General features: G+C 41.3%; 1 protein-coding gene and 1 pseudogene across 3 annotated transcripts in view; both read left to right on the top strand.

Moving 5' to 3' along the window:
* Positions 1-27,466, top strand: part of focad (focadhesin) — a 61,709-nt gene that overhangs the window by 24,356 nt on the left and 9,887 nt on the right. For all 3 annotated transcript variants that reach the window (XR_010804147.1, XM_066680388.1, XM_066680387.1), the window contains exons 12-39: positions 1,823-1,927; positions 2,842-2,943; positions 3,285-3,415; positions 6,809-6,935; positions 7,430-7,564; positions 7,977-8,027; positions 9,779-9,862; positions 10,341-10,473; positions 13,236-13,424; positions 13,945-14,066; positions 16,480-16,572; positions 17,199-17,287; positions 18,186-18,227; positions 19,123-19,231; positions 19,398-19,514; positions 19,641-19,879; positions 20,284-20,373; positions 20,677-20,830; positions 21,430-21,549; positions 22,398-22,520; positions 23,049-23,126; positions 24,685-24,753; positions 25,052-25,154; positions 25,284-25,364; positions 25,542-25,670; positions 26,210-26,325; positions 26,904-27,164; positions 27,321-27,410. Coding sequence is in view for 2 of the 3 variants with exons in the window: in XM_066680388.1 (XP_066536485.1) it covers positions 1,823-1,927; positions 2,842-2,943; positions 3,285-3,415; positions 6,809-6,935; positions 7,430-7,564; positions 7,977-8,027; positions 9,779-9,862; positions 10,341-10,473; positions 13,236-13,424; positions 13,945-14,066; positions 16,480-16,572; positions 17,199-17,287; positions 18,186-18,227; positions 19,123-19,231; positions 19,398-19,514; positions 19,641-19,879; positions 20,284-20,373; positions 20,677-20,830; positions 21,430-21,549; positions 22,398-22,520; positions 23,049-23,126; positions 24,685-24,753; positions 25,052-25,154; positions 25,284-25,364; positions 25,542-25,670; positions 26,210-26,325; positions 26,904-27,164; positions 27,321-27,410 (3,282 nt within the window). In the remaining variant the exon portion in view is untranslated. The remainder of the gene's footprint in view (positions 1-1,822; positions 1,928-2,841; positions 2,944-3,284; positions 3,416-6,808; positions 6,936-7,429; positions 7,565-7,976; positions 8,028-9,778; positions 9,863-10,340; positions 10,474-13,235; positions 13,425-13,944; positions 14,067-16,479; positions 16,573-17,198; positions 17,288-18,185; positions 18,228-19,122; positions 19,232-19,397; positions 19,515-19,640; positions 19,880-20,283; positions 20,374-20,676; positions 20,831-21,429; positions 21,550-22,397; positions 22,521-23,048; positions 23,127-24,684; positions 24,754-25,051; positions 25,155-25,283; positions 25,365-25,541; positions 25,671-26,209; positions 26,326-26,903; positions 27,165-27,320; positions 27,411-27,466) is intronic.
* On the top strand, positions 9,893-10,070 carry LOC136707920 (U2 spliceosomal RNA; annotated as a pseudogene).

Here is a 27,466-nt window from a genome sequence, read left to right as displayed (position 1 = left end):
ACAGGGTTAATCCTCAATTCTTGGGTTAGAACATCCAGCTCGGACTCCAGTGGGGGTTAGAATACCTCTCAGTGGAGGGGGCCACTTGTCTTATGTGGTCTGATCTCTGGGGTCAGGCTGGTGCGCACCGGTTTCTGAATAGTGTCCCAGAGCCCATGAACAAATTGGGGCTTAATGAGTCGACCAGCCAGCCTGTGAGTCCAGCGAGGAAACGGCTGTGACGTGAAGTCTCGTGCATCATATTGTCTGTGTCTAATACGCCATGACTGGCAGTCTTTCATGTTTCAGGACTTTCTTTTGATTGACATCCAGCGTTATTTCAAATTACACTAAATGTCCATGTGTAGATGCCCCTTATGGGACGTTAGTGTTCAGTCGTCTCGGAAGAAGCTGCACTTCTTAAGGTCACAATGCTCAGTGTCAAGTGTTGACTAGAAGGGCTAAAATAATCCATAAATTTGGGCTTCATTCAGTACATTCGGGATGAGTAGGAGTGGTGGTTGTGATCCAGAGCTGATCACCAAACATCAGCAACTGAGTTCAGTTCACTCATGTTCTCATGGCTGAATGCCATCAGATACATGCAGAAATGTTCCAACATCTACTGTAGATGATGTTCTTACAGCAAATGTGTGTGTGGTAGCCTCTCTTTCAGCAGAAATATGGACACGCAAGTGCTAAAATTTGCCAGTTGGTGATAATTATAATAATACAGAATAATAATATGAATAACTTTATATACAGTTATAATATTAATAACTATCCTTGAAATGTTATTATACGATGATCTTCCTCATCCTTTTTGCTTAATGTCAGGCAAAATATATCTTAAGATTCTCAGTAATCCAATGTCACACCTCCTGTCTAAAATGTATCTAAAATTGTACGATTTAAATTATTAAAACATTGTAAAACTGAATGTTCAAGTTTGTATACGTCTGTTTTGGTAAACCTGCACTTTCCCTTCTTACAGTAGTTACAGTGTTTATGGACTATAATATTTAAAAGATAATATGGTTAAAAGTTTTTTTTTGTTTGTCCTTTTCTCCTCCTCTGTTTTCCTGAAGTGAATATAAAAACACCCAGTTCAGGTTTGTCTGTAGCTCAAGCAGAGAATGGTGTTCTTTTATCCTGCGTTTGGCAGGTACCAGAGCCTCTGCTTATTTTGACACTCGTTTGGCTTCTCTGAACATCTGAACATTTTCAGCTCTGCCCTCAGGCTCAACACATCACAATTTCTCAGGACTTTATAGCTGAGGAAACATGGGCCACATGCCAAACACAAGAGTGGGATAAAAACCACCGGTGCAACGTTTAAGACACAGCAGCTTCTTGTTTGTGTGTGTGTCTGTCTGACTGTGTGTGTGTGTGCCTGTGTTAGTCAGAGAGAGAGAAAAGAAGCTCTTCAGAGCCAAGGTTCGGAGGACACTCCCTCTCTGCGTGGTGTTCTCCGAACGCACGGCAAGATATTGGATAGTTTGTGACAGTGTCCTGTGTTTAGCAGCTGGAGTAAAGTTGAGGGGCAGACGAACAATTCTTAAATCCCTATTCTAGCACATTTTCGTCTCACTCTTCCAGTCCAGTTTTGGACAAACACCAGTAAAAATGATGAGGAGCAGAAAAAATAACAATTTTTCTCTTTCTCCTTCTTAGCTATTACTTCCTTTCTTCTGTATTTTGATGTTCTTTTTCTGCCTTTATTTTTTTTTATCACATATTCTCTCTTCTTTTTCATGTCATGCCTAACACAGATACATAGATAGATTAGTTCTAATAAATAATTCTAAAAAAATTCTCTCCCCCTCTCTATTTTTTCTTTCAGGTTCCATGTATTCTCCCGGTTCTGATGTATAAACTGGGTCGTGTGTCGGACTCTGTTCTGTCTCATGCTGTTCTCTCCACTTTACCAAAACTGGGGACTCACAAGGTAACTGTTAACTAAAAATGCTCAAATTTCAGATAGTTCACAAACACATGTAAGTGATGTTTATATCCAGGAGATAAAAGTATAGTATATAGACTTTACACTTATTTTTCACTGAATGCTTTTGGTTTCCTTTTAAAAGCGATGCGTCTGATACTCTGACCCTCACACTATTGTTCAGCGTTTGCCACAGTAATAGAAATTTCAGGCATCTGCTTGGTTCGGGGCATAATTATGCTTCCCTTGTTGTTATGGCAACAGCTCACCTGGCACTATACACAGTCGTAAAGCAATGTGTTCTGCTTGCTGCCATTGTTATTCATTGGTGTCTCAAGCAATGCACATTATTCATAGCTGCTCTATACACACACACACACAAACACACACAGACACACATGGAGAAAAGAGTTGCTGACATTTTACTTGCTGTTTGAATAATGCTACATCAACAGAAAGAATCCTTGGAGCATGCACAAAAAGGAGCCTCTACACATGCTACCGAGAAGCAGTTTTTGTTTGGATGTTTTTGTTACAGCACACTATCCTTATCAATGTTTGAAAGGCCATTTCTTTCTGTTATTCTGCATTTCTTTATCTGTTTTAGTCATCAGGTCCATGGAAGCAATGTCCCGCTGTTGGAGGAGAGTTTGGGCCGAATTTGGCAGTGGGTTTAGATCCCAAGACAATGGCTCCATTCTGTCCTCTCTAATGAGATTATGATGTTGAATTCTCTAAACAAAAACTAATACAAGACCACTTACCCAGTAGTTCAGCCCTCTGACAGAAAGGCTTCAATGCCCCCATGCTTCCAGATCTTTTCAATGCTAGGCTTTTAGGGGAATTATACCGTTCAGGACTGCTCTGGATGGGCCCTCAGACTTTCCTAATTATGATGAAGGTGGTCTTTGTTCTTTGAGTTTTGTATACCGCAGGTTTTACATGTTCTCCAGACGCTGGGCAGCTCCCCCAAGCTCAGGGCCGTGACTCTGCGTCTTCTTACTGCTCTGTGGAAAAAGCAGGTATCTGTCTTATGTTTCGAAGAAGCAATAAGCAAAAGAGCATAGCAAACAACACTTTATTATTGTACATTTTTCTGCAAAGTGCAGCTCACATAAAAGAAAATAACAATGACTTGCAGTGCCTGAGTGAACCAGTTTATTTTCCATAGAGCCGTCAGTCATCTTCAGAATAGGTTTTGTGCAGAATATTTAATACCCCCAGGTCCCTTATGTAACAAAATAACATTATACTGAGGATTCTACACATTTGTCTTTAATTTAAAAATAAATAGTAAATTATTGAAAGTTATAGAGTGATGTTGCCATTATAAGTAAATGTTCACTTAATATTTTCTTTGAAGGACCGTGTGTATCCAGATGTGCAGAAGCTAATGGCGCTGATGGAGAAGTCCTCTGTGTTGCTGGGGAAGAAGGCTCAGTGGGAGCAAATATTGGCAAGAGCTGCTTGTGTTCAGGACATCTGCAAAGAGAGGTCCTCATTAATTCTTTTCAAAAAGAGACCGGTCACTTTTAGTAATCATTTTTTGTGGTTAGTTGGAGAAGTGTTTGTGAAGGAGGGGCAGTGTGATGTTAATACTGTATAACAAGGTATTAGAGAATTTGCTGGATTTTAATGACATATACAAATTTAACAACATAATTCATTTCTGTTCCATGTCTGATAAACTGCCAAAGAAACAATCTGCTGCAATGAGGCAAGAAAACTTCAGAAACACCCCTTTTTTTATTGGCTCCAAGTAAGACAGGCTCATGTGCTTGACTTTACTCTAGCAGGTTGGTTGTATTGTGAGTGACAGAGGGAAACCATGTTCATTATGTGGAATAAACAGTGACTAATTATTGAGAAGAAAATTGGGTAAAAGTAAAAAAAAACGAAACAAAACAAACAAAAAAAAAATGCAAGGACATATAGTGAGCTATAAATCGTAAAGCGTTTTGTATCTAAAAAAAAAAAATAGAAACCCATTTCCATATCCCATTCATATTAGTTTCCACTAGTGGAGTTTCTAGGAAATAATTCAGCACAACAGATGGTGTTTTTTATTGTTTGGTTCTCAATTGTCATGTTTTTTCTGCTCACATAAGAACATAATCACGTCTAATCACTGTTCAGTTTCCAGCTGTGATTTACCTAAAGTGTGTACAATAAATAACACAGAATTAACGAATTAACGTTAACAAATTACCTTTAGTCATTATCTCAGCTCTCATGTCCAAGTCCAGTCAAACAATCTTCTGTAGCTGATGCTGGGCATTGATCATGCTGAATTCAGGCTCATATGCAGTTACACCAAATCATTCAACGTAATGTGCACAGTTGAGTGTCTGGGCTACCACAAATTAATGAGCTCACCATAAATTAAATTCAGTCATTAAATTTGGAGTATGTATTTTTGTAGACACTAGTTTATCTAAACCATGGGAAAGGCATGAGGTGTCACTGTGGGTAGATAAGTTAGTCAACAGGCTAAACACCACAGCACAAAGGGCTGTCGCAATATCCGCAACACTGTATTACCAAGATATTGACGAGCCAACTGCAAGGAATGGCAAGAACCACCACCGCAATGTATGCATATTTTCTTTTTTTTTTTGCATGGTCTTTCTTGTTTTACACTTTGGGGTTTGTGTGTGTGTGTGTGTGTGTGTGATGAATGTTAAATAAATTTGTTTAAAAATAAATAAATAATTAAAGGGAAAAAATACGTAAAGAGGTAAGTTATTTTCCCCCAACTGTTTGCATCTGAGGGTGGCACGGTGGCGCAGCAGGTAGTGTCGCAGTCACAGAGCTCTGGGGTGTTCTCCCTGTGTCTGCGTGGGTTTCCTCCGGGTGACTGTCTGTGAGGAGTGTGGTGTGTTCTCTCTGTTTCTGCGTGGGTTTCCTCCGGGTGACTGTCTGTGAGGAGTGTGGTGTGTTCTCCTGTGTCTGCGTGGGTTTCCTCCGGGTGACTGTCTGTGAGGAGTGTGGTGTGTTCTCCCTGTGTCTGCGTGGGTTTCCTCCGGGTGACTGTCTGTGAGGAGTGTGGTGTGTTCTCCTGTGTCTGCGTGGGTTTCCTCCGGGTGCTCCGGTTTCCTCCCACAGTCCAAAAACATACGTTGGTAGGTGGATTGGCAACTCAAAAGTGTCCGTGAGTGGGTGTGTTGCCCTGTGAAGGACTGGCGCCCCCTCCAGGGTGTATTCCCGCCTTGCGCCCAATGATTCCAGGTAGGCTCTGGACCCACCACGACCCTGAACTGGACAAGGGTTACAGATAATGAATGAAATAATGAATGTTTGCATCTGATCTGCGGCTGAATGGCTGAGTGTCAGTCTTCGATTTATAAAATGGACACAATGGCAGCAAACCTAGTCACAAAATCAAAGGCAACTTCAACGGTTTGTGAGCATTTCAGCTTTCAACCAAATCAAAAGGGAGAGCCAGGCCATTCAGATGAGGCAATATACAAAATCTGTGCCAGAAATGTCAAATCCAAATTTGAGCTTCCTATAATCCAGCTATCGAAGCCCAACTGCTTCCACCAGCCCCCAGTCATGAAGCAGCCTCAAAACGAACAGTTCAGGCAGGTGACAGTGAAGAGTATAGCACTAGAATCAGGATGAATTAAGTAATGTGGGACGGTAATATTGCGTATCGCAGTGTTGAGCCCCGATAAAACACCGCACTCAGAATCCTTTCACCACAACAGCCCTAATAGCACAGACTGTGTTCTAAGTAACTGAGGCTCAAATCACACACATTTCGAGGATAAACCCTCATCTGTCAGCACAAAGTTCACCGAAGGGTCTTTATAGTGTTTTTATTTGTTTTCAGCTTTGCTTTGACTGCATATTAATTAAAATTGGTCCTAAACTCACAACTATGGTGGCCAAATGGATTTGTGTTTTCTGTGGCTCTGTTAAATGCACATGATTCAAAATACTGCCCTTTGGAGTGCCATCCATGTTTTACAGTATTACGTTACACCGCCCCACCCTCATGAGTAGGGCACTTTAGGGACTGAGTGTATTTTATATGTGGCGCCTGAGAAGAAAAAACAAACAGAAAATATTGATTACAAGAGGTTGAATCTGAGGAAAGACGTTTGGCAACATTTAATACAAAAGTGTTGTTTGATAGTAATTGGACATAAAATGGGTTGTACATACCTAGTATTTACAGACAGCCCTGGAATACTGGTTCTTTTACTGGAATTCTGTTCCATCCAGCTTTGTGGCTCTGTCTCTGCAAAACAGAATAGTCTTTTCCTAAAATACAGAAGCCTATTGTGTGTGAATTTTATCCAGAAGGTACTGCCATGCTGCCGGCAGTGCAACTGAAAAGTGCACATTTCTTTTGAAATGTTGAATTTGTATTTTTTCCATGTACTCTCTGACGGCAGGAACTGTCAAAAGCCTTTGAAGGTCAAAGTGCTTCAAACAAAGAAATGGCTTCATGCAAGTGAAAATTCAAAAGCTCAACAGTAGGCGACTGATGTTTAGAATAGTGACTAATGAGATGGAGGGAGTGAATCAGAAAACACAGCCATTTATGAAGTTGTACAATTCCCTTTCTTTGTCCAGTTTGATGTTTTTTTTTGGCTCCGCTTATTGGTTTTTGTTAGTTCTCCTTCAGGGACAGTTCGGCAGAATTTGCTGAATTAATAATTCCAAATCAGGGCTGTTTTTTCCCCCTCTAAATAAGTTTTCAGAAATGCTATTAAAATGTTATGAATTGACACCACTATTAATTAAATCGTATCTACAGAGAAACAGCTGAACATCTCTACCCTTGCTCATAATGCTTTGGATTCAGTGTCTCCTGATTAAAAGCCTATGCATGTTTTAATGACTTTAACCATGTGTGTTCTCTTTGTGTCACGTTAGGCCGTATCAGCACGGAGGAGACATGCTGGCTGCTATTACAGACACACTAACCCAGTGCTCACAGAAGGACCAGGCCACTCCCGCTGCTCTGGTCCTCCAGGGTCTTCAGGAGCTCTGCAGAGCCGAGGTCTCAAACAGAGCTTTGTGTATTTACTGCATAGGGCCAGTTGTGATCATATCCTGTTTCGATTTTAATGTCAAAATAATGTTTAGCTAGAGGTTTGCTCGGCTTACGTTAAATATTTCACAGTAGATCTCGCAGTAAATATGTGTAGTAGCCTGCTCTGAAAGTCTGCAGTTTCATTCTGCAGAAATTATTGTTCTACAAACCAAAAATGGTAGATTCTATAATTCAAATGTTCCATACACTGTATAAACAGTATATTCGTCGATAGATAAGACACACATAGCTTAGAATGGAAAAACACTGTAGTATTTCTTTATTATACGTTAGCATGTAGCACCAGACTGCACCAGAGCTACGGTCTCTGTGATGTTGTACATTCCACCTTAAGATATATTAAGACACATTGAATAAAGTGTGATCGAATTAAAATATCAGGTCTTGCAATTTTAAAATTGCACCCTTATGTGGGTTGTGTGGTTGCTTCTCTTCTTCAGGTGGTTGATATTGGCTCTACGTGGAGGGCTCTCTCTCCTAAGCTGAGTTGTGAGAGTAGACCTCTGGTCTTAAAGGCCATTGCTGAACTTCTTTCTCTGGTGCCTTCGCTACACGTCAGAACCGAGCAGTATGAGGTAAACCTACTGGCTGCTTTTTTCAGTCTTCAGTCTTCCATATCTCTGTGTTTGCTATACAGTTATGTACAAAAGCTTGGACACCCTGTTTTGTAGATTTACTAATTGAATAAATGTTACTTTGGTTCATTTTGCAATATTTTTTTCCAGCGTGTTATACTCAGCCAGTCGTTGGTATCTGATCAACTGAAGCTAAATAAGCCAGCCATTAGAATTTGGGCTTAAATTTGCAGACAAATGGCATATTTAAGTTCTTTGTAATTGATGTATTTACTTACATACAGAATATGGCATTTTAAATGTACATGTGTGTTTGTGTGTGTGAATATGTACTGTATATGTATTATACGTAACTGATCAATTATAATAACAGAATTTTATTCATCTGGGGTTTTTGTCTTCTCCCAAACAGACATTTAAAAGTGAAGTGGTCAGTATTCTGTGGAGTCACGCTCTGAGTCAGGTCTGTATCATTGTTGGGCAATCACAGGGCTGTCTAGAAAACAGGCTCCTGTTTCAGTTTAATTAGCTATAAACAATTGTGTTTGTTCTTTTAAAGTAAGCATTATCTCTGACCTTCTCTTGAACACTCCCCTAACTCACCGAAATATTTTTGGTTAGGATTGTCAAGTCAGATCAAATAAAAAAGATATTTATTTAGTATATTTTTATAATTGATGTTGTCGCAAAGCAACTTTACACAATTAGTTTCAGAACAGATAAACATGTGCACCAGAAAGCCCCATGTGAGCGAGCCAAAGGCAACAATGGCAAGGAAAAACTCCCTTGAGACTGGAAGAAGAATTGATTTTCAATTCAAGCTCCCAAACTTCTTATTATGAATTGATTGGACCAAATCTTAGTCAATATAATGGCTAGTACAAACTAATAAAGGTCTGGATGTTTTAGAGGTTAATGTTTAGGAGTAAATGGTTTAATATACATTAACTACAGGGGTTGGACAATGAAACTGAAACACCTGGTTTTAGACCACGATAATTTATTAGTATGGTGTAGGGCCTCCTTTTGCGGCCAATACAGCGTCAGTTCGTCTTGGGAATGACATATACAAGTCCTGCACAGTGGTCAGAGGGATTTGAAGCCATTCTTCTTGCAGGATAGTGGCCAGGTCTCTACGTGATGCTGGTTGAGGAAAACGTTTCCTGACTCGCTCCTCCAAAACACCCCAAAGTGGCTCAATAATATTTAGATCTGGTGACTGTGCAGGCCATGGGAGATGTTCAACTTCACTTTCATGTTCATCAAACCAGTCTTTCACCAGTCTTGCTGTGTGTATTGGTGCATTGTCGTCCTGATACACGGCACCGCCTTCAGGATATAATGTTTGAACCATTAGATGCACATGGTCCTCCAGAATGGTTCGGTAGTCCTTGGCAGTGATGCGCCCATCAAGTATTGGTGATGCGCCTAGTACAAGTATTGGGCCAAGGGAATGCCATGATATGGCCCAAACCATCACTGATCCACCCCCATGCTTCACTCTGGGCATGCAACAGTCTGGGTGGTACGCTTCTTTGGGGCTTCTCCACACCGTAACTCTCCCGGATGTGGGAAAAACAGTAAAGATGGACTCATCAGAGAACAGTACATGTTTCACATTGTCCACAGCCCAAGATTGGCGCTCCTTGCACCATTGAAACCGATGTTTGGCATTGGCATGAGTGACCAAAGGTTTGGCTATAGCAGCCCGGCCATGTATATTGACCCTGTGGAGCTCCCGACGGACAGTTCTGGTGGAAACAGGAGAGTTGAGGTGCGCATTTACTTCTGCCGTGATTTGGGCAGCCGTGGTTTTTTGTTTTTTGGATACAATCCGGGTCAGCACCCGAACATCCCTTTCAGACAGCGTCCTCTTGCGTCCACAATTATTCCTGTTGGATGCGCCAGCAAGATGTGCACCAACAGTTTGTCCTCTTTTGAACTCTGGTATGTCACCCATAATGTTGTGTGCGTTGCAATATTTTGAGCAAAACTGTGCTCTTACCCTCTGCTAATTGAACCTTCACACTGCTCTTACTGGTGCAATGTGCAATTAATGAAGACTGGCCACCAGGCTGCTCCAATTTAGCCATGAAACCTCTCACACTAAAATGACAGGTGTTTCAGTTTCATTGTCCAACCCCTGTATGTTATATAGGAACATTAATAGTGTTGTGAATTTTAACTAGTGCTGTAAATGTTTGTCTTTTTCAGGATGCAGAGGTGGCTAGCAGTGGCTACAGAGCTCTGTCTGAATTCCCAGAATCATCTCATTCCATCCTGCACCTGCCTGAGCAAGTAAGAATCCACTTAATATTTGGACGGCACATCACTTCTCAGCCTTTCTTTAGTATCTGTTCTTATGAGTTTAATAACTGATATGCCCTCTGTATGAAGACTACATATTAAATTGGTTTTTAGAGCAGGGAGTTGGAAGAGGGGCTTGCTTGTTATAGCAGCACTACCGGGAACAGTGTGTTTCACAGCATAGATTGGGTTAAATGAAGAGAATATTTATATATATATATATATATATATATATATATATATATATATACACAAATACAAGTTGAGTCACTGACTGTAATCACACTAGGATATTAACCAGAGCTGAGTCACAAGTCTGGGATGCTAATCAGAATGAAAGCCACAGATAAGTGTGTAAGATGAAAGACTCAGATGAGAAACTAAACATTATCTTGACGTATTTGACTGAGAAGTGTACAGTACATTGTACAGAAATGGCACACACATCAGTGTCTTGATGTACTCACAGGTCAGACCAGAACAGAAGCAGCCCGATGATGATGATGAAGAGGAGAAAGAAAATAAGCAGGATGAAGATCTAACAGTTCCAGGGATTTCATACATAAAACTTGTTGGCCTCACGCCACGGCCAGTTTTATCAGGTATATGCTAAAGATAAGATGTTGTCTTTTCTCTGAAGTGAAGTTGTGTTAAAGTCCTAGTGTGAGTGAATGAGAGATCTGTATGTCTGATTGCCACTCTATCCTGGTGGATGGTCGTTGCTGGTTGAAAATATGCTGTGCGCATTTGGCTTCCACTTCACGGCAGTGTGTGTGCTGATCCGTGTAGTGTTGATTTTAAGGTGTCCTTGGGTGTCTAGAAAGGCACAATATAAGTGCAAATGTAAATATAAAGTTTTGATACGGACACAGAGATGCAGTCAACCTGGAACACTTACTTTGGAACAGTCCTACTGCCAGTTTCATGATTATATGATTTATAGTTTTATTCCTGCTATGTTTGGAATAAAAATGCTAATTCATTTTCCTTAGAAAATCCTAGGAAAAAGTTTGAAACATTATAATTTAATTTACTGCAAAATATTGATCGTCGCTAAACTGCCACTAAGCTTTTTGAAATCTCCACCTTTTTTTTCCATTGGTGGGTTTCAGTAAAAGGATTTAAGGATTTAAGACCTCTCTTTGTGACTTTTCACTGTTATTAACACCTAAAATCTGCCAAGAACTCCACCAGATGTTCTCCTGCTACAGAAGCCTGGGGGGAAACAATCTCAGATAACACCACAGACTTGTGGCTTAAAGTGGAGAATAAAACGTAAGGGAGAGTATGCGGGAGCACAGGGAGCTGTTGGGCCTTTCTCTGGAACAACAATAGACCACCAGCTCAACTTCCAAAGCTGTAATGAAACACTAGCACACTGCCAACACAGAGAAACTTGAAAGTTAGAGTGTGCCTCTGAGCAAGAGCTAAACATCTTATCATCTAGGACTTCGTCTGAGTGTTCCCCAGCCTGTCAGCTGCTCCTATTTAACTCTTCCAAAGTGTTTAAGAAGACAATACTCTGCATCTCCCCTGTAGCGTGACTTTCTTTTCTGTTCTGTGCTCAGTTAAGTGTTGTTTATTTCCCAAAGAAGCATTTTCAGTGTTAGACAAACAAGAGGTCACTGTTGCACTTTCTATGTTTGTGTTACATATTATTATGAATTATCTTTAATTAATGTGTTTAATGTAATGGTTTAAAACCATATATAGACTTTTGTAAATGTAGCCAAGTATAAAGCACCATGTCTGTACATTTTCTGGAACCTTTAAACTCTGATGAAATTAACTGAAAAACGTAATAGCCCGAGGAGTGTGGTGTGTTCTCCCTGTGTCCGCGTGGGTTTCCTCCAGGTGCTCCGGTTTCCTCCAACAGTCCAAAAACACAGGTTGTTAGGTGGATTGGCGACTCAAAAAGTGTCCGTAGGTGTGAGTGAATGTGTCTCTGTTGCCCTGTGAAGGACTGGCGCCCCCTCCAGGGTGTATTCCTGCCTTGCGCCCAATGATTCCAGGTAGGCTCTGGACCCACCGCGACCCTGAACTGGATAAGCAGTTACAGATAATGAATGAATGAATGAATGAATGAATGAACGTAATAGCCTCCCTTGACCAATTCAGTCCTACCTCACACACACAGAGGAAATAATAAAAGAAGGCTAGCAAATGGGTGAAAATTAAAACTGCTTATCTCAAATGCAAAGAAATGCCTCCACTATGAAAAGAGGTGGCTGGGATTTTTAATCAGGCAATCAAAACATCATTCAGGCTTTGAACCTGAGCTGATCAAAGCTTGATGTAATTGAGGAAATGGAGATGTTGGGTGAGTTGCTAATAAATATCCCCCCACTTCAATACCAGGAAGTCTCTGAAAATCTGAAAAACACAGCAGCAGTATTAAATAAGTGCAGTTTAAGTTGAATGTTATGAAGTGTATTTTTCTAACCATCTTCTTTTGAGTTTAAACACATCACAAAAGCCCTCAGCAGCAACACACCTCCACCATAGACTTATATAGGGACAGAGGATATAATTAATAATGATGCTCCACAATCAAGAATCTGAAACTTAATCCCCCAGTACACGCACAGAATACAGTAAGAAAACGCCCTATAACTGTATTCTATAAAAGATGCCTCAAGCCCCAAAAGCCTTAACAACAGTATTCAATGTCATCCAGTTTTAAACATGGACAAGAGAGAGATGTATAAATCACTGGGCAGTGGAGCAGAGTACTCTGAAGTGATGGAAGCATTGGAGTTGGTTAGGAAACTATAATAATACTCTTTATTGATATGGCACCTTTTTTGTGGTGCATAAAAACAAAATACCCACAATAAAAACTATTGAAAGCAATGTTTGTAGGACATGTTTATTGTTCAGAAGAATCGCCGTATTTTAACAAATGGCACACACCAACCAGAGTCATCTGCGCTTCCCTCTGTGTGAAACAAGCTAATGTTGTTTTGGGTCCCGAGAGGTCAGAGTGTTAAACGTTATCTGTTTGTAGTCCCTCCTACAAAATCTTAACTCGCCCCATCAGAGCAGTTAGAGCCCCCTTTGATCCTTAGCTTCTCAGTGTTCAGCTTCAGACCCTCTACGCCCAGCAGCTTAGCTCCACCCCTCCACATCAGCATGATAAGGAGTGTTGTTACTGCAGGCTGTAGTTCTTAGAGCTTATAGAGAAGGTTTTAGGTAGGTGGAAATGATCAAACATCCAATTGCATGCTTATAATGACTCCCATCCTGCTTTGTTCTATTTGTATTGTTTAGTTTTTTAGATGGTTATGGGGTTCTCTGTAATCGAAGTGTCTGTATTTTCCTTATTCAGTCCTATAGCAACTCTAAACTACGTATACATCCACAGCTATGGAGACTTTCCTGACTGCTCTAGTAAGACAAGAGATGAGTCAGATGCCCCGTGGAGTGTACCATTCTGCTCTAAGAGGGGGGAACCTGCACTCAGATCAGGGGAAAACTCTCGCTGGGATCCCTGCTTTCATGCTGAAAACCTATGAAAAGAACAAGCAGCCAGGACTCAAACCTGGTCTCGCAGGTAACTTTGCCACCACTGATATAATATCAGCTCATTATTATTTAAAATCTAGTGTGTGTTAAGCAGTTCAGGTGGAATAGATTTGGGATAGAGCAAGTTTTCCGTGCTGCCAGCACACACTCCACTCTAATGTGCTGAATGTCCAAACACCATTTGTAAATGATGCATTCAACTACTTTAGTTGCATCAGTTGTAAACAGCTGGCTCAATCTCCTTAGAAAAGCAAGATATGGGATGCCCTGAAGAAGCGGTGCTTAATGCTAAGTGTCAGCTAGAGGGGTCAAAAGCCAGCATGGGGTTTTGAAGCAGCGTGTTTCCCCCGAGTGATGAAGCACAATTCAATATCTTTGAGCCTCTGACCGAATCGCAGCCAGGATGATATTCAATATAACAGCACTCCCCCTTGTGTGATATTGCTTAAATATTACTCATATTCCTATCCTTACCTCTCCTGAAACACCCATTTTTATCCATGAATGGATGGCATTCTCTGACACGTGTAATGACCTGTTTATTTCAGCTGGACTGCTGCTCTGTTACGACCTCCCTATTCAGATTGACAGAGATGGACGACCAATTAACCGCTTCATGGTCAGCAGAGGCCGGAGCTTCCAACAGACCTTAACCAGCCTCATCCATGAGGTGCAATATCTGTCACTTCACTCAAGTTTCTAATCATGATTAGACAAACTAGTGCTTGGTCTGTTTACTGTGGGGAAATAACGTGAAGCTTCTGTTGAGAATGATAGTTTTATGTTGTCACATATTTTAGTCTAGATTTCTATTTGGATTTCCATGGGGAGGTGTGAAAATATGTTTTATTTACTAGCACAGAACATTTACGAGCATGGGGTTATCTCTACAGTTAATTTCATAGGAGTGTAAAGCCTCCAGGGTCTTTACAGACATGGTGCTTTAAATTTGGCTACACTTATGAAGGTTTATATATGGTTTTAAACCACAAAAAAGGTTATTAATTAAGTTGGAAATGCATTAATTAAAGATAATTAAGAAACATTTGTAACACAGACATAGAAAGGGCAACAGTGACCACTTGTTTTCTAATATTGAAAGTGTCAAGGAAAATAAGCTAAGCATGACCTGAGAATGTAAATTTAGTTTTATCACATATTAAGGGTCATCATAAAATCACTGATGTATAAAAACATTCTGTTGGTGGTTAATTAATTAAACTTGGTGGTTAAAAGTGAGGAGACTGTTTGTGAGGAGTGTGGTGTGTTCTCCCTGTGTCAGTGTGGGTTTCCTCCGGGTGACTGTCTGTGAGGAGTGTGGTGTGTTCTCCCTGTGTCAGTGTGGGTTTTCCTCCGGGTGACTGTCTGTGAGGAGTGTGGTGTGTTCTCCCTGTGTCTGCGTGGGTTTCCTCCGGGTGACTGTCTGTGAGGAGTGTGGTGTGTTCTCCCTGTGTCTGCGTGGGTTTCCTCCGGGTGACTGTCTGTGAGGAGTGTGGTGTGTTCTCCTTGTGTCTGTGTGGGTTTCCTCCGGGTGACTGTCTGTGAGGAGTGTGGTGTGTTCTCCCTGTGTCCGCGTGGGTTTCCTCCGGGTGACTGTCTGTGAAGAGTTGGTGTGTTCTCCCTGTGTCTGTGTGGGTTTCCTCCCACGGTCCAAAAACACACGTTTGTAGGTGGATTGGCGACTCAAAAGTGTCCGTAGGTGTGTGTGTGTGAGTGAATGTGTGAGTGTGTGTGTGTAGCCCTGTGAAGGACTAGCGCCCCCTCCAGGGTGTATACCCGCCCAATGATTCCAGGTAGGCTCTGGACCCACCGCGACCCTGAACTGGATAAGCAGTTACAGATAATGGATGGATGGATGCTTAAAAGGTTAAACTTATTAACAAATATGTGACATGGCTGACTGGCTGAACGTTGACTGATGGGGAAGACAAAATAATGTCAGTATGCAGCAAGATCTGAGGTTTAACCGTGTTTGGCAAACAACAGGTCACTGGTTCTTTATCTGTGTGCTTTGTGTTGTAACAGTTTATTAACGACTTAATTTATTAACAATATAATAAATAACCACTAGTAAACAGATTTTAACCCATATATAAACCTTTAGAAGTATAGTCTTGTTCTAAAATCGTACTGCAGCTGTCAAATTGTAAAACTAATTGTAGAATATTACTCTACTTCCCTGCGGAAAACTACTTGTACATATTTTGTTCTAATGGCTGGGCCACATGGACCCGTTTATTTTTAAAAACTGAGAATTTCCTTTCAAGATGAATACGTAAACGGCTGCATTATCATGCCAGTGCAGTAGGGGGCCATAGTACCTCTTAAAGAGAGGCGTCAAAACACCATAAAACATGAGAGAAACACAAGTGTTAATCCCAAATTACTCTGTACTCCCTATGTAGTGCATGAATCTAGATCTAAATAGTGCATTATATATTTCTAATACAGCATAATTAATGTTTATTCATATGTGGTAATCTGAAATGTAGTGCTAGCTGCATGTTTATTGTAGTTTAATGGTTTACGTACTTCACTATATAGGGAGTGAGGAGCTTTTTGAATTTAAACCAGAGACAGGCACCCTGTATAACGTCAGCATTTCAGAAAATATCGGTTTTCCTCTCATCCACATTGGAACATTGACAACGGCCTTTTCAAAAATCTCCAACTTTTTGCAAACCTTTGTTTTCTGTGACCTAAAACACAATTTTCGTGTGGGTACGAGGCCAAATCTCAGACAAATGGCTTCCGTTTTTTATAATTAAATGTATCTGTTTTGACGGGGCCTAAGACTGAAGTTAAAAAACAGCATTTGTGAAGTTAGTCTATATAAGATGAAGAATCCCTTAATGGGACAGTGTATTCTCCATATTGTGGGTCTCCCTCATGATGGTGGCCTTAGTTAAACAGGATGGGTGTGATGTATCAAAATTGGCTGATTGTTACTTTAAAACATTTTCAGAATTGCCCATACTTTGGTCACTTGTTTCAGGTAGATTCTGCCTGGTGAAGGAAAATGTCAAGTGTCATATCATCTCTTTTATCTGTTTGTTTCATTTGTTTTTTTCTCTTTCTCTCAGGTGAACATCCAGCCTTCAGAGTGGCATCGATCCCTTCTGCTTCCTCAGGCCTGGCGTGGCTTCATGAGCCGAGCTTACCATGCCGTCTTGCAGGTGTGTGTGTGTGTGAGTGTGAGAGAGAGAGAGAGAGAGAGAGAGAGAGAACCTCAACCACTATTTGAATTTGTGAAGGCTCCTGTCAGCACTTTGTCAATCATTTCACACAGATGCAACTCCATGCGTACTATACCTTTTAAAGAACTACTCACACAAACACTAAATTGCAGTTAATAGTCACTCAGTGCTTTCAGGAGGAAGAAACGCTTTCAGTACACCACTGCAGAATTGAGAAACAACAAAATGCTTGGAAAAAGCCTGAGATGGCCTCCTGCCACCTCTGAACGTAATAACTGCAAAGTTAAAGTTGCGTTAAATGGATATTGCTGCCTGCTACAGAGATATGAAGCTGCTTCATTCGTGTGTGTACAGATGTAAGTGATTAGTATGAGAGAACTAGCCTTGAGTATTTAGCAAGCATCTCAGATCAGCTAATTAGCCGTAAGTGCTTGAGGGCTCTTAAACTCATCAAACATCAAACTATCATGTTTTAAAAACCCATCTGCAGCTACACTAGCTAAAAGCCAGTAGGCATAGGCTCTTCTTGTTTCTCCTGTAGATAAAAGGATGTGTCGAGGAGTCCAGTGTCTGGATATAACACCGTATGATGTAATGTGCTTCAGGGTCGTAAGGCCGAGCTGGAGATGATGCAGAAGCAGGGGAAAGAGAGTCCAGAGGAGCTCCAGTATAAACAGCACTGTGCCTGGCTCTGGTGAGCATCTGATCATGAACCCTTCTCACCAATGTTTAGGCTCCTCTTACACTTCCTCGTTTATCCTCCTTTACTTACATAGTTCACTCAATCTCAGGATTTCTAGCATTAAACCTTCTATAATTATGAAAGTACCCTTTAGGAATGAGTATTTAGTCTGCTCTTCTAATGTTTTCCATGTTTCAACTGTGTCTGTATAATCAGGGTTTACTTTATAAACATACAGCTGTTATGCAATTAAACAAACACTGATATTAAACACATATTAAACATATGCATTTGACAGGAATTAAATAAAAAAAGATATGTCTGGGTGTGTATCCAGCTGTTTAATACACACCTACACATTTTTCTCATCTCACTTCATGGTATTCCCCACTCTCAGAACTATTTTCTCTCTCAGAAACTCATTTTGGGAGTGGGGGGTGGGGCGTAAGATGAATTTTCATAATCTGTATCAGTTTAATGTAACCCCTACATTGTACATGTACCATACTATATTTGTAGGTCTTGTGTTTTAGTCCTACACACTTCAACACAGTTTGTGATATCAAACACTCCATTTATGCACCTCCTGGGGATGTGGAGCCATTCTCATGCTGTCAGGTGTCCAGGAACACAGCAGGGGGCTGCGAGGGGGGCTGACATAGGGGGCTGAGAGCAGTGAGGCTCAAGGGGTCACTGACTTCACTCCTAAAAGACAGAGCTGTCAGGTGAGGGATGGCTCAGCCTGAGAGCAGTGGGACATGGTGAAACCAGAGGGTGTTGTGGACAAAGGTATATCTGTGTGTGTGTGTGTTACCCTGACTCCTAAATCATGGCCTGTAGGGATGAAAGGTTTTCCCCTCTGTCTACAGTCTGTGGTAAATCTGCTCTGCATTGCTCTCTCTCTCCTCAGGGTCAGAGATCAGCTGACTGATGTAGTGAAGGCTGCAGCTAAGTGAGTTACTGACCCTACTGTTATCCCTCCCCCTCCCTTCTCCCCCCTTGTCGCTGCCGCCTTTTTTTTCTTGATTTTTCTACGTCAACAAAATATTTTCGTATTTAATCACACATAACTGAGGATAACTTGATAAACAATTACTAATAAATGTATAATACACATTGGTTAAATACAGAAGTATTCTCTTTACAAAACCATTTTTAACTCATTACTTTAGTTGTTAAAACCTTAAATGGGCATTTTGGGCATTTTTTTGCTGCCATTAATAACTAATACCAGGATCAGACTACACGAATGTAACCTTATTTTGGCACAATTTTGTCGTATCCAACAAATTTCCAGTGTTGAAACTGAATTTGAGCGTCGGGTGCGAGTAACGGTCGTGTAGTGTGACATAATCAAAGATCAGCGATGTGGCATCATCAGCACCACGACACCACAAAAGAAAGTCTAGCATGTTTGAATTTTTGGATCGTTTCGCCTAGTCTGACATATCCTACGGCATGTTCCTTGACGATGACCAATAGGAGGACAGAGCGCTGTCTGGTGTGCATACGTAAACACAGCGAAGAGAAAGTGGGAGGCTGCTACTGCAGCCGTCAGGTGGAAAAACGAAACTGAGGAAATGCTCTTGACATGTTAACACATTACCTCACGTTCTCTTTGCAGGAGACAGTCTATTCTCTTCTCCTCGAAACACAGGAACGGGTACCCAATTGTGTTTTCATTTTGGAACACAAAAGCGCCAGCGCTTCTGTAGCTGTGACTGACAGTTTCTTGACCCGTCTCACTGAGAAACAATGACGCGAACAATGACGTGTAGCCTGATTCAGGCATAAGAGCACTCTCTTTTTAAGTTTTGTGTTACTCTGGTGAATATGTGTATGTGCAGAGACAGTCCAGTGGTGCAGGGGAACTGCATCCTGGCTCTGAGTGGACTGGCTGTGGTCCTGAGCCGCTATGAGAACAGCCTTCCTGCACAAAGTAGTGGAGCACAGGAGGTAAGGAATGACTTCTTTCACTGCTCTTAATTTGTCTTTTAATTTTCTAAATACACTAAAATGAATGAGAATACAGCACATATAATATAAAAAAAATAACTCAATTATAAGTGCATGGCCAACATGGTGTTTTCTAGATTACAATGGAGCTGTTTTGTGTCTTAAGGTGGGTCCAGAGATCATCCCTACTGCCCATTGGTTATCTATGGTGATTGACACTCTCCTGAGTATTCTGAGCAGCAGAAGTCGGCCTAAAGGACAAGTTTTCCCCTGGTTTGTTCATGTGAGTTGTTCTCCGTATTAATGTAGACTTTAAGAACCACTTACTGCTATAACAATCATACATTACTGAGGTTTAGCTCTGTATCAAACAAATAAAAAACGCTGTCTCCCCTCTTTCCCTCTTCAGCGTTCATATTCAGGTGAAAACACAGCCAGTGGTATCGCTCGCTCCTGCGCTGCTCTGGGACTGGCCTTGCTGGTGCCCGTGCTGGTTACTACCCACAGAGAGGCTGTTCCCACCATACTGTCCACTCTGAGCTCAGGACTACCTGGAGCGCCCACTGCTGACGAGTCTCAGGCACTGCAGTTCCACAGTGGCCTGGCGCTGGGCATGCTGCTGGCCTGGTTGAACGAGGAGAAGGTCAGGTAGGAGAAAAGTGGGTGAAGCGACTGGCCTATTTCTCATGGTCCAGCTGTTGAGAAGCCCTGCACTACTGGGAACAGACTTCAATATGTGGATTTCACTCCAATTTAAAGGCTCAGTTTCTGTTTACTGGCTTAGTTTAACACAACAGGGAAAAACTTATAATACTGTGTAATTTACTAGTGTAATTTAATAATTACATATTAATAATTTAATAGTGTAATTTATGCATAAAGGATATTTAGGGTTTTTTATATTCTCTGTAGAGGATTTTATGCATCTGCTTGTGGAATATTTTATTGAATGTATTTTGCCCACGGGTGTCCTAATGTTTGCCTAAGACTGTACTTGTTTTGTTTGCTTGCGCGTGTGTGTGTGTGTGTGTTTTCTGGTTGTAATCTGGCAGTGATATTGCTGGTCAGTCCATGTGGGATCTGGTGCTGACCTCTCTGGAGCCTCTGGAGTCATGCTGCTTCAGCACCCAGCTGGAATACAAGTGTGTCCAAAACACTTCTACTGCTATTTTAGGCTTTGCATAGAGAAATGTCTCATCTTTATAACTCTTCAGACTCTTACACACTCTTAACCCCCATCGTGTGTTATTCAGTAACAGCTGGGAACACTTCAGTGGAATTTATTTGTAACATAACACATATTTAGTGTATATACGAGAGTCCTATGTAGGGATCAAAAAAAAATAGTAGCCCTTGGTTTGAACTTGTACTAACTCTCTCTCATTCCCTCTCTGCCTCTCTCTCTCTCTCTCTCTCTCTCTCTCTCTCTTCTACAAAATTATCAGTTCTGGGTGTGTGTTGGCAGTAGGGCTCCTGTTGGGGTCTCTGTGCAGCAGCAGCGATGGTGCACAGCGAACACGTGTGTCTGTCTCTCTAGACAAACTGCTCCACACACTGCAGGACAGCAGCAGTAATGGCCTCGGACGCATGCAGCAAGAGGTTCTACACACACGCAAGCCACTGGCTCAAACCTTCTCAAACACAGCTCACTGTTAATACAATGCTCCTTCACCTGCTGTAGTATTGGAGCAATGGAAAACTAAACTATACCCTTCATAACCACTTTTTTTGTGCATCCCTTGTGTTTTTACAGAAGCTTTAGTTGAGATCGTGCTGAATCTGGACATTACATGTCCAGGCATGTTATTTCTGGCCATTATAAACAATTCAGTTAATAATGATGCAAACTGCATATGCACCATGCATTCTAGAGCATCTCCACAGCGTTGTTACTTCCTTTGTCTCTCTTCATTGTAATGAAAGACTACTCTGAGTGCTAAAACAGGGCAGTTTTGATAGTAACATCTTATGTTACATGTCCATGGATTTAGCAGGGCCTTCACTAATGGGAATTTGAACTTAAAACACCCTCAAACATATTTGTAGGTGACAACAGCATTGATTTTCACATTTTATATTTGATTACACAAGGAAATGGCTGACAGCCTGACACCCAACTGGAGCCTGTTACACTGCACGAGTGGTCCCTAAGTATGTGTTTTTATTCAGCAGTGACATTTGTCTGTGTGATCATGCAGGTTCTGGCGTACTCTGTGGCATGTGTAGCAGTATCTGCCTTCAGTTCTGGAGTTATTGATGGCAGTAAAGCTGAGGAGGTGATGAACACCCTTCGCTCCTTGACTGAGGAGAGCCAACAGGTGAAGACATCTCCTCTTTGAACAAAAGCTGAAATTACAGTTGTAATTATAAATGACAGTTTTTATGACAGTGCTGCTGTTGGAATAATGCCAAAACCCACACATTGCATCTCATTGTTGGACTGTCAGCACCTTTTCAGATGTTTTTAAGTTTGGATATTAAAATGTCAAAACGTTATATACTCAGGGCCTGTTCTACGTAGAAAGGAAAGCATTTAAATGAACACAGAGTTGAGAGTTGCACAATACACAGAAAGCTTAAGTAAATTAAGGAAAATGGGCTGAACATTTTTACCATTCATTGCATACTTATAACACCTTTGGCATGTTTCAAATGCAGGGAGGAACCTCTCCCATGTCTCCCAAATATCTGATTTGAAATGTCCGTCTTAAGTGGTGCTGCAGTTATATCCAATGCTGGTGCCTGAAAGTAACTACTGCATCTTTTAGTGGGAAACGCTGGGAAATGTAAGAATCATTATTGAGGCTTTAGAGTGTTTAATCTTTTTGAACAAAAAAAATTGAACTTAAAGAAATACAATGCAATAATTGGCTTTTTTGTCTCCTGAGAACCCCCTACCTGGTGCTGAGTATAATTCACGTTTACTGTACTGTCGTGAAATCAGGTCTCTCACACATCTCTCTCTCACTTGCTCGCTCGCTTAAAGACTAAGCACCACTTAATGGACCTCCATGAATATTTCTCATTATTTTAGTTACTGACATATAAGTGTGAATTAAAATGAAAATAGCAGCTTGATTTGCTTTAAAACTGACAATTTTATTAAATTGACGGAAAAACCCAAGCTATGCCAGAAAATGTCTTTATGTGTTTGCATGGTGTGAAGACTCCAGGCTTTGCCCTTGCTCTGGGACTTACAGTGCATGGTCTGTCCTCCTTTGGCCACGGTAAAGCAGAGGATATCCACTCTCGCCTGCTGTCTGCATGGACCAAGATCCTACTGGCAGAGGTACGGTATTTTCTCCCACACTTTTAACTGAGCTTCACACACTCCTACCTGTAAAATAAACAATAATGTCTGCCTGATGTGTGTATCATCAACAGTGTACTCAGATGACCTAAATTAGCCAGGATACAGACTGTAGTGTTGTGTCACTGAAGTCAGTAGTCTGAGCATTTCACTGTGATTTCTACTCCACTCTGTAATAGAAAATGTGATTGCTTTCTGGATGTCAGCACTGAAACTGTAATAGCTGTATTCAAGACTTTCTGTACGAGTTGCTCACCAATGTCGGACCTGTTATTTGAGATATTTCAACCTTAAAACCTTACTTCTGTATTAAGAGATTTTTTATACAGAAACAAATCAGTTACCAATTGAAAGTTTAAAATCCACATTTGCAATTTTTTTTTTTTACCAAAGTGAGTGGAGAAATGCCTACTACTTTGCTTTTTTTTTTAAATTCCTCATGAGAACTGCAGTTTCAATGAATGCGTTTTTGGGTTTTGATAACTCTTTCTCTTCATTCTCTCTCAGGGTTGTCCGACCATGCAGAGACTGTCAGCGCTCAATGGGCTGATCTCATTGGTGGGGTCTGAGACTGCTCTTCTTCAGGTAGCTCTGTTCAGAATGCCGCTCACTTCATAACTCATAATTGCGGCTTCATTAGCTCTATCAACAGAATGAGGCGTACTGATGAGCAATATACACTGTTGTAACATGCACCATAAAGTGTTTAATTACAAAGTGAGAAAAGTGAGCCTCTAAGTGTCTAAAGGTTTGTGGACACTCCTTCTAATGAGCGATTCAGCTATTTTACTTTGCATAATCTCTCTACTAGAACAGAATGCACTGGCGCAGATGCTTGTGAGACTTAGGTCACCAAGGCTAATGACAAGTGGTGGCTAGAGGGGTATGAATCTGAGGAGAAGGTGGGTAACCTCCCTATGAGGTTACTACAGCAATACAGCACTTTTGTAGATGTGACAGAAATATAGTAACAATACTTCAAGATGTTTTTGAACGTACATTTTTCGGAGTTGCGATGTGTCAGAACTGATATAAAACGAGTAGTGATATCTCACTTAAATTCAGATAATCTGCACCAGTCATTCTCTGTGTGTAATGAAATCTGCATGTGGTCCATGTTCTTTCAAGTACTAAGAATGTCTTTAGAAAAGCTGGTTGCAGTGTATCATTTACCATAATTTCTCACAATAATAAAACTTCTCATATTTCACGGTACAAAATTACTTATAAAAACAGATTGAGTACGGTTCTGCCTTTCCACCCAATGATTTCTTTTATTGTTTGTACTAAAGCCCAGGTTTCAAATGAGTGACTTTTAAAAGCAAGGCTGTAAACGTGGCACTAAACAGCAGTTTACTACCTGTTCATTTGCCACTTTCAGCACCAGGGCTATTATCACCAGAAAGGGTGCCAGGCAAGTGCCAGTCTCATACCACTGCTGCCCTTTTTAAAACCCACACCTGTGCCAGCTTAGGCTTTGTGTGGTAAATTACACCCATCAGTGCCCACCCACTTCTTTACACACACACACACACACACACACATACGCGCGCACACACACAGAGCTGTCTCGCCTATTTAAATGCAAATGCTGCCATACTTGGAAGGTGGCCAGGAAGTGTCTCCATAGTAACAGCCGAACTTGACAACAGTAGTGAGGGAAGGGTTTTCTCTCAGTGTGAATGAAGCCCTGGTGGATGTCTATGATTGCACAGCACTCCCCATCCATGAAAGGATGGACTTCAATGTCTCTACCAATTACTTTAATTATAAGAGTTGTCCCAAGAGAATTGCAGCACAGTTATGTTTTACAGCACCAGATACAATTTATTTTAAATACAGGAATGTTTAATATTTAAGTGAAAGTTTAAGTTGTTGAAAACAGTGTTCTGGGGTACATATTAAGCAGAATTCTGTTGGTAACTGATATCAAGTTTTGCTTACTAGTCAATGGATCTATAACATGGCACACTGTCCAAACATGTATCAACAGAGTGTTCCAATTTGTTTCATTCAGACATCAAAGTCAGGCATTGGAATTTACTGTATTTAAAAAAATAAATAAATACAGTTCTACACGTAATAAAGTATAATACTGTTGTTACAGTTGATTCAGATCATTGTTGTTTCCTCTCTGATGCAGCTGAAGAGTGAAGAACAGTCATCTCAGCAGCAGGCTCGACTGAATGAGGTCATCAGGTCCATCACACAGGTGAGATGGCCACAAACCCACACTCTTCTCCTCGCTGTCTGTTCATTTAACCTCATTTTTGTGGGTTTGTTGGCAATATTATTGTAGCACACATTTTGTGTAGAAATAAGCATTCAGGCTTGTTGTTAATTGTAATTAGTAAATCTCCACTTCTAAATGTTTTACTGTAAACCTGCTACTAACACATCATTGGATTAACATGCTTCATTGGAGTAGAGCACTAACAGCCCAGTTCTGTTATCTACAGCAATGTTTCTCATGATTAATAGCCTTTTTTGCCTTTTTTTGTTGCCACCAGATCGTCTCTTTCTCTGGAGCTATAGGGCTGCAGTCTAATGGAGCATGTCTGGTGGGCCATCTGTACTTGGCTCATATGTCTAGCAGCCACAGCAGAACTGCAGGTTCCACTTTTAAACTACTGTACCCACAGTTCTCTCTCTCTCTCTCTCTCTCTCTTTCTCTCTGTATTTCTATTTTCTCTTTCTTTATTCTCTTCTCTCACTCACACTCTTATATTCATTTTCTTTCAGTGCCTCAAGACTTCAGTTATCTCCCAGAGAAGAGTATAATCAGAGCTTCAATTGAGTACATCACTGAAGCAGGAAGGAAAGGTATTATACCTCTATTTTACCCACTAACTCACATAGATCCCTTCATTTCCTACAGCCTTTATTACTTCAAGATCAAAATGTTCTCGGTTCTCTGTTTTAACACAATTAGTATGTCATTTTTTTTAAATAAAGACCCCAAAAAACCATGTGTATGTTTGATCTTCCTGGTGGTTTTAGGGCCAGATATAATTCCCCCCGATCACATAAAGGTAATATTGGCTCCCTTGGCCAAAATAGGGGTTAATGTCCAGTATCCACCGGTCAACTGGAACGCTATCCTCTCACCCCTGATGAGACTCAACTTTGGTAAGCTTCTTTTATGACTTTCATGTGACATTACCATGTTCAGACAGTTACAGGACGACACAGAAAACCGTGCAGATCTATCTAACTCATCCAAATTCAAAAACAGATAAAAGTTATTAATATAAACACTGTTTGTGCAGTGTAGTGTGCACCGTGGCTGCCTTTCACTTGGCCTACTAAGGTTCCATTCTTGGCTTAGACGTAAACCCCATTACACCAATAAAGTCCCTAAACACTGTCTGTAAACCTCTGTAACCTCTTTTAGTTCTGGATAAATGTCTGCCATATGCCATAAATGTAAATGCAGGATTACATAACAAGATGGCTGTGTCAATAATGTGAAACACTGCGCCCTCCTGTTGAGTTTAAGTGCAAGTGAGTTGGGTTTAAGTTAGCTAAAGGCAAGGTTACTGTAGTGCTTTATATGTAATAAGTTGTTGCCTGAAGCAGTAGAGGAAATATACAGCTGGGCATAGTGTCAGGCCTTTAGGAATCAGTAGCTGTAAGTATGTATACGTCTTTCTGTGTTTGTTTTGCAGGTGAGGAGGTTCAGCATCACTGTTTGGAGCTGGCAGCCAGCCAGACTCAGTCCTCTTCCAGCGCCTCACTCTTCCTGGGAGTGTGGCTCGCTCCTCCACTTGTCCACAGCCTCAGCGTGAGTCATTTCTTTTTGTATTTTATTTTCTTATCATATACCAAATGTGTGTTGAATTAAGTAAGGTAAGTAACTATGGTTCAGGTCTAGGTGTTGGCCTTAGTGCAGGTGCAGGACATCACAAGCATCCATCCATCCATCCATCCATTATCTGTAACCGCTTATCCAATTCAGGGTCACGCTGGGTCCAGAGCCTACCTGGAATCATGGGGCGCAAGGCAGGAATACACCCTGGAGGGGGCGCCAGTCCTTCACAGGGCAACACCAACACACACACACCTAGGGACACTTTTGAGTCGCCAATCTACCTACCAACGTGTGTTTTTGGACTGTGGGAGGTAACCGGAGCACCCGGAGGAAACCCACGCAGACACAGGGAGAACACACCAACTCCACACAGACAGTCACCCGGAACGGGAATCGAACCCACAACCTCCAGGTCCCTGGAGCTGTGTGACTGCGACGCTACCTGCTGCACCACCGTGCCGCACATCACAAGCACATTACCCAATGATTCCATAACCACCTGGTGATCGTCTGTGTTTTCTGTTGTGTAATCACTAATCTTTCTCCTGCAGCTTCGCACCAGAGCGCTGCTGTATGAGTGTGTTTGCTGCTGGATGAAGCATGTGGCGGAGGATAAGCTGCAGGTACATGTGGAGAGCTTGGCCGTGCAGCAGTTTAACTCAGACGTTCGGCCACAGCGTCTTTCTCTCTGTCTCTCCATTCTGCATGGCTTGGCCAAAGCCATGGCTCTCCCTAATCCTGCCCAGAACTGCTGGACCACCCTGTGCTCTACCACAGAGAAGATCTACAAACTTTTACCTGACCATATAGAGGTAGGAACCACCAGTGGGAAGGTGAAGGTTGTAAAGAAACACACTACCGTTCCAAAGTTGGGAATCACAATTAGTGTGAATGCGTTAAAGTGGGTATGCAGTGCTTTGCTATTTTGCTATACTTGTCTATTGACATAGCCTTTCCTAATGTTACAGCCCAGTGAGGTGGCTCTCTATGAGGGAATCTGTTCCTGTTTATCAGAAATGAGTGACACAGAGATTGACAGGATCGTTAAAGTCACTGAGGTACGTACATTTATTGACAATTCATCATACCATAACAACAGGAAATGGTGCTGTGT

This window comes from Hoplias malabaricus, chromosome 9, assembly GCF_029633855.1.
Source record: "Hoplias malabaricus isolate fHopMal1 chromosome 9, fHopMal1.hap1, whole genome shotgun sequence".
Lineage (NCBI taxonomy): Eukaryota > Metazoa > Chordata > Actinopteri > Characiformes > Erythrinidae > Hoplias > Hoplias malabaricus.
Note: the sequence above shows the minus strand (reverse complement) of the source record. Positions and strands in the feature narration are given on the sequence as shown.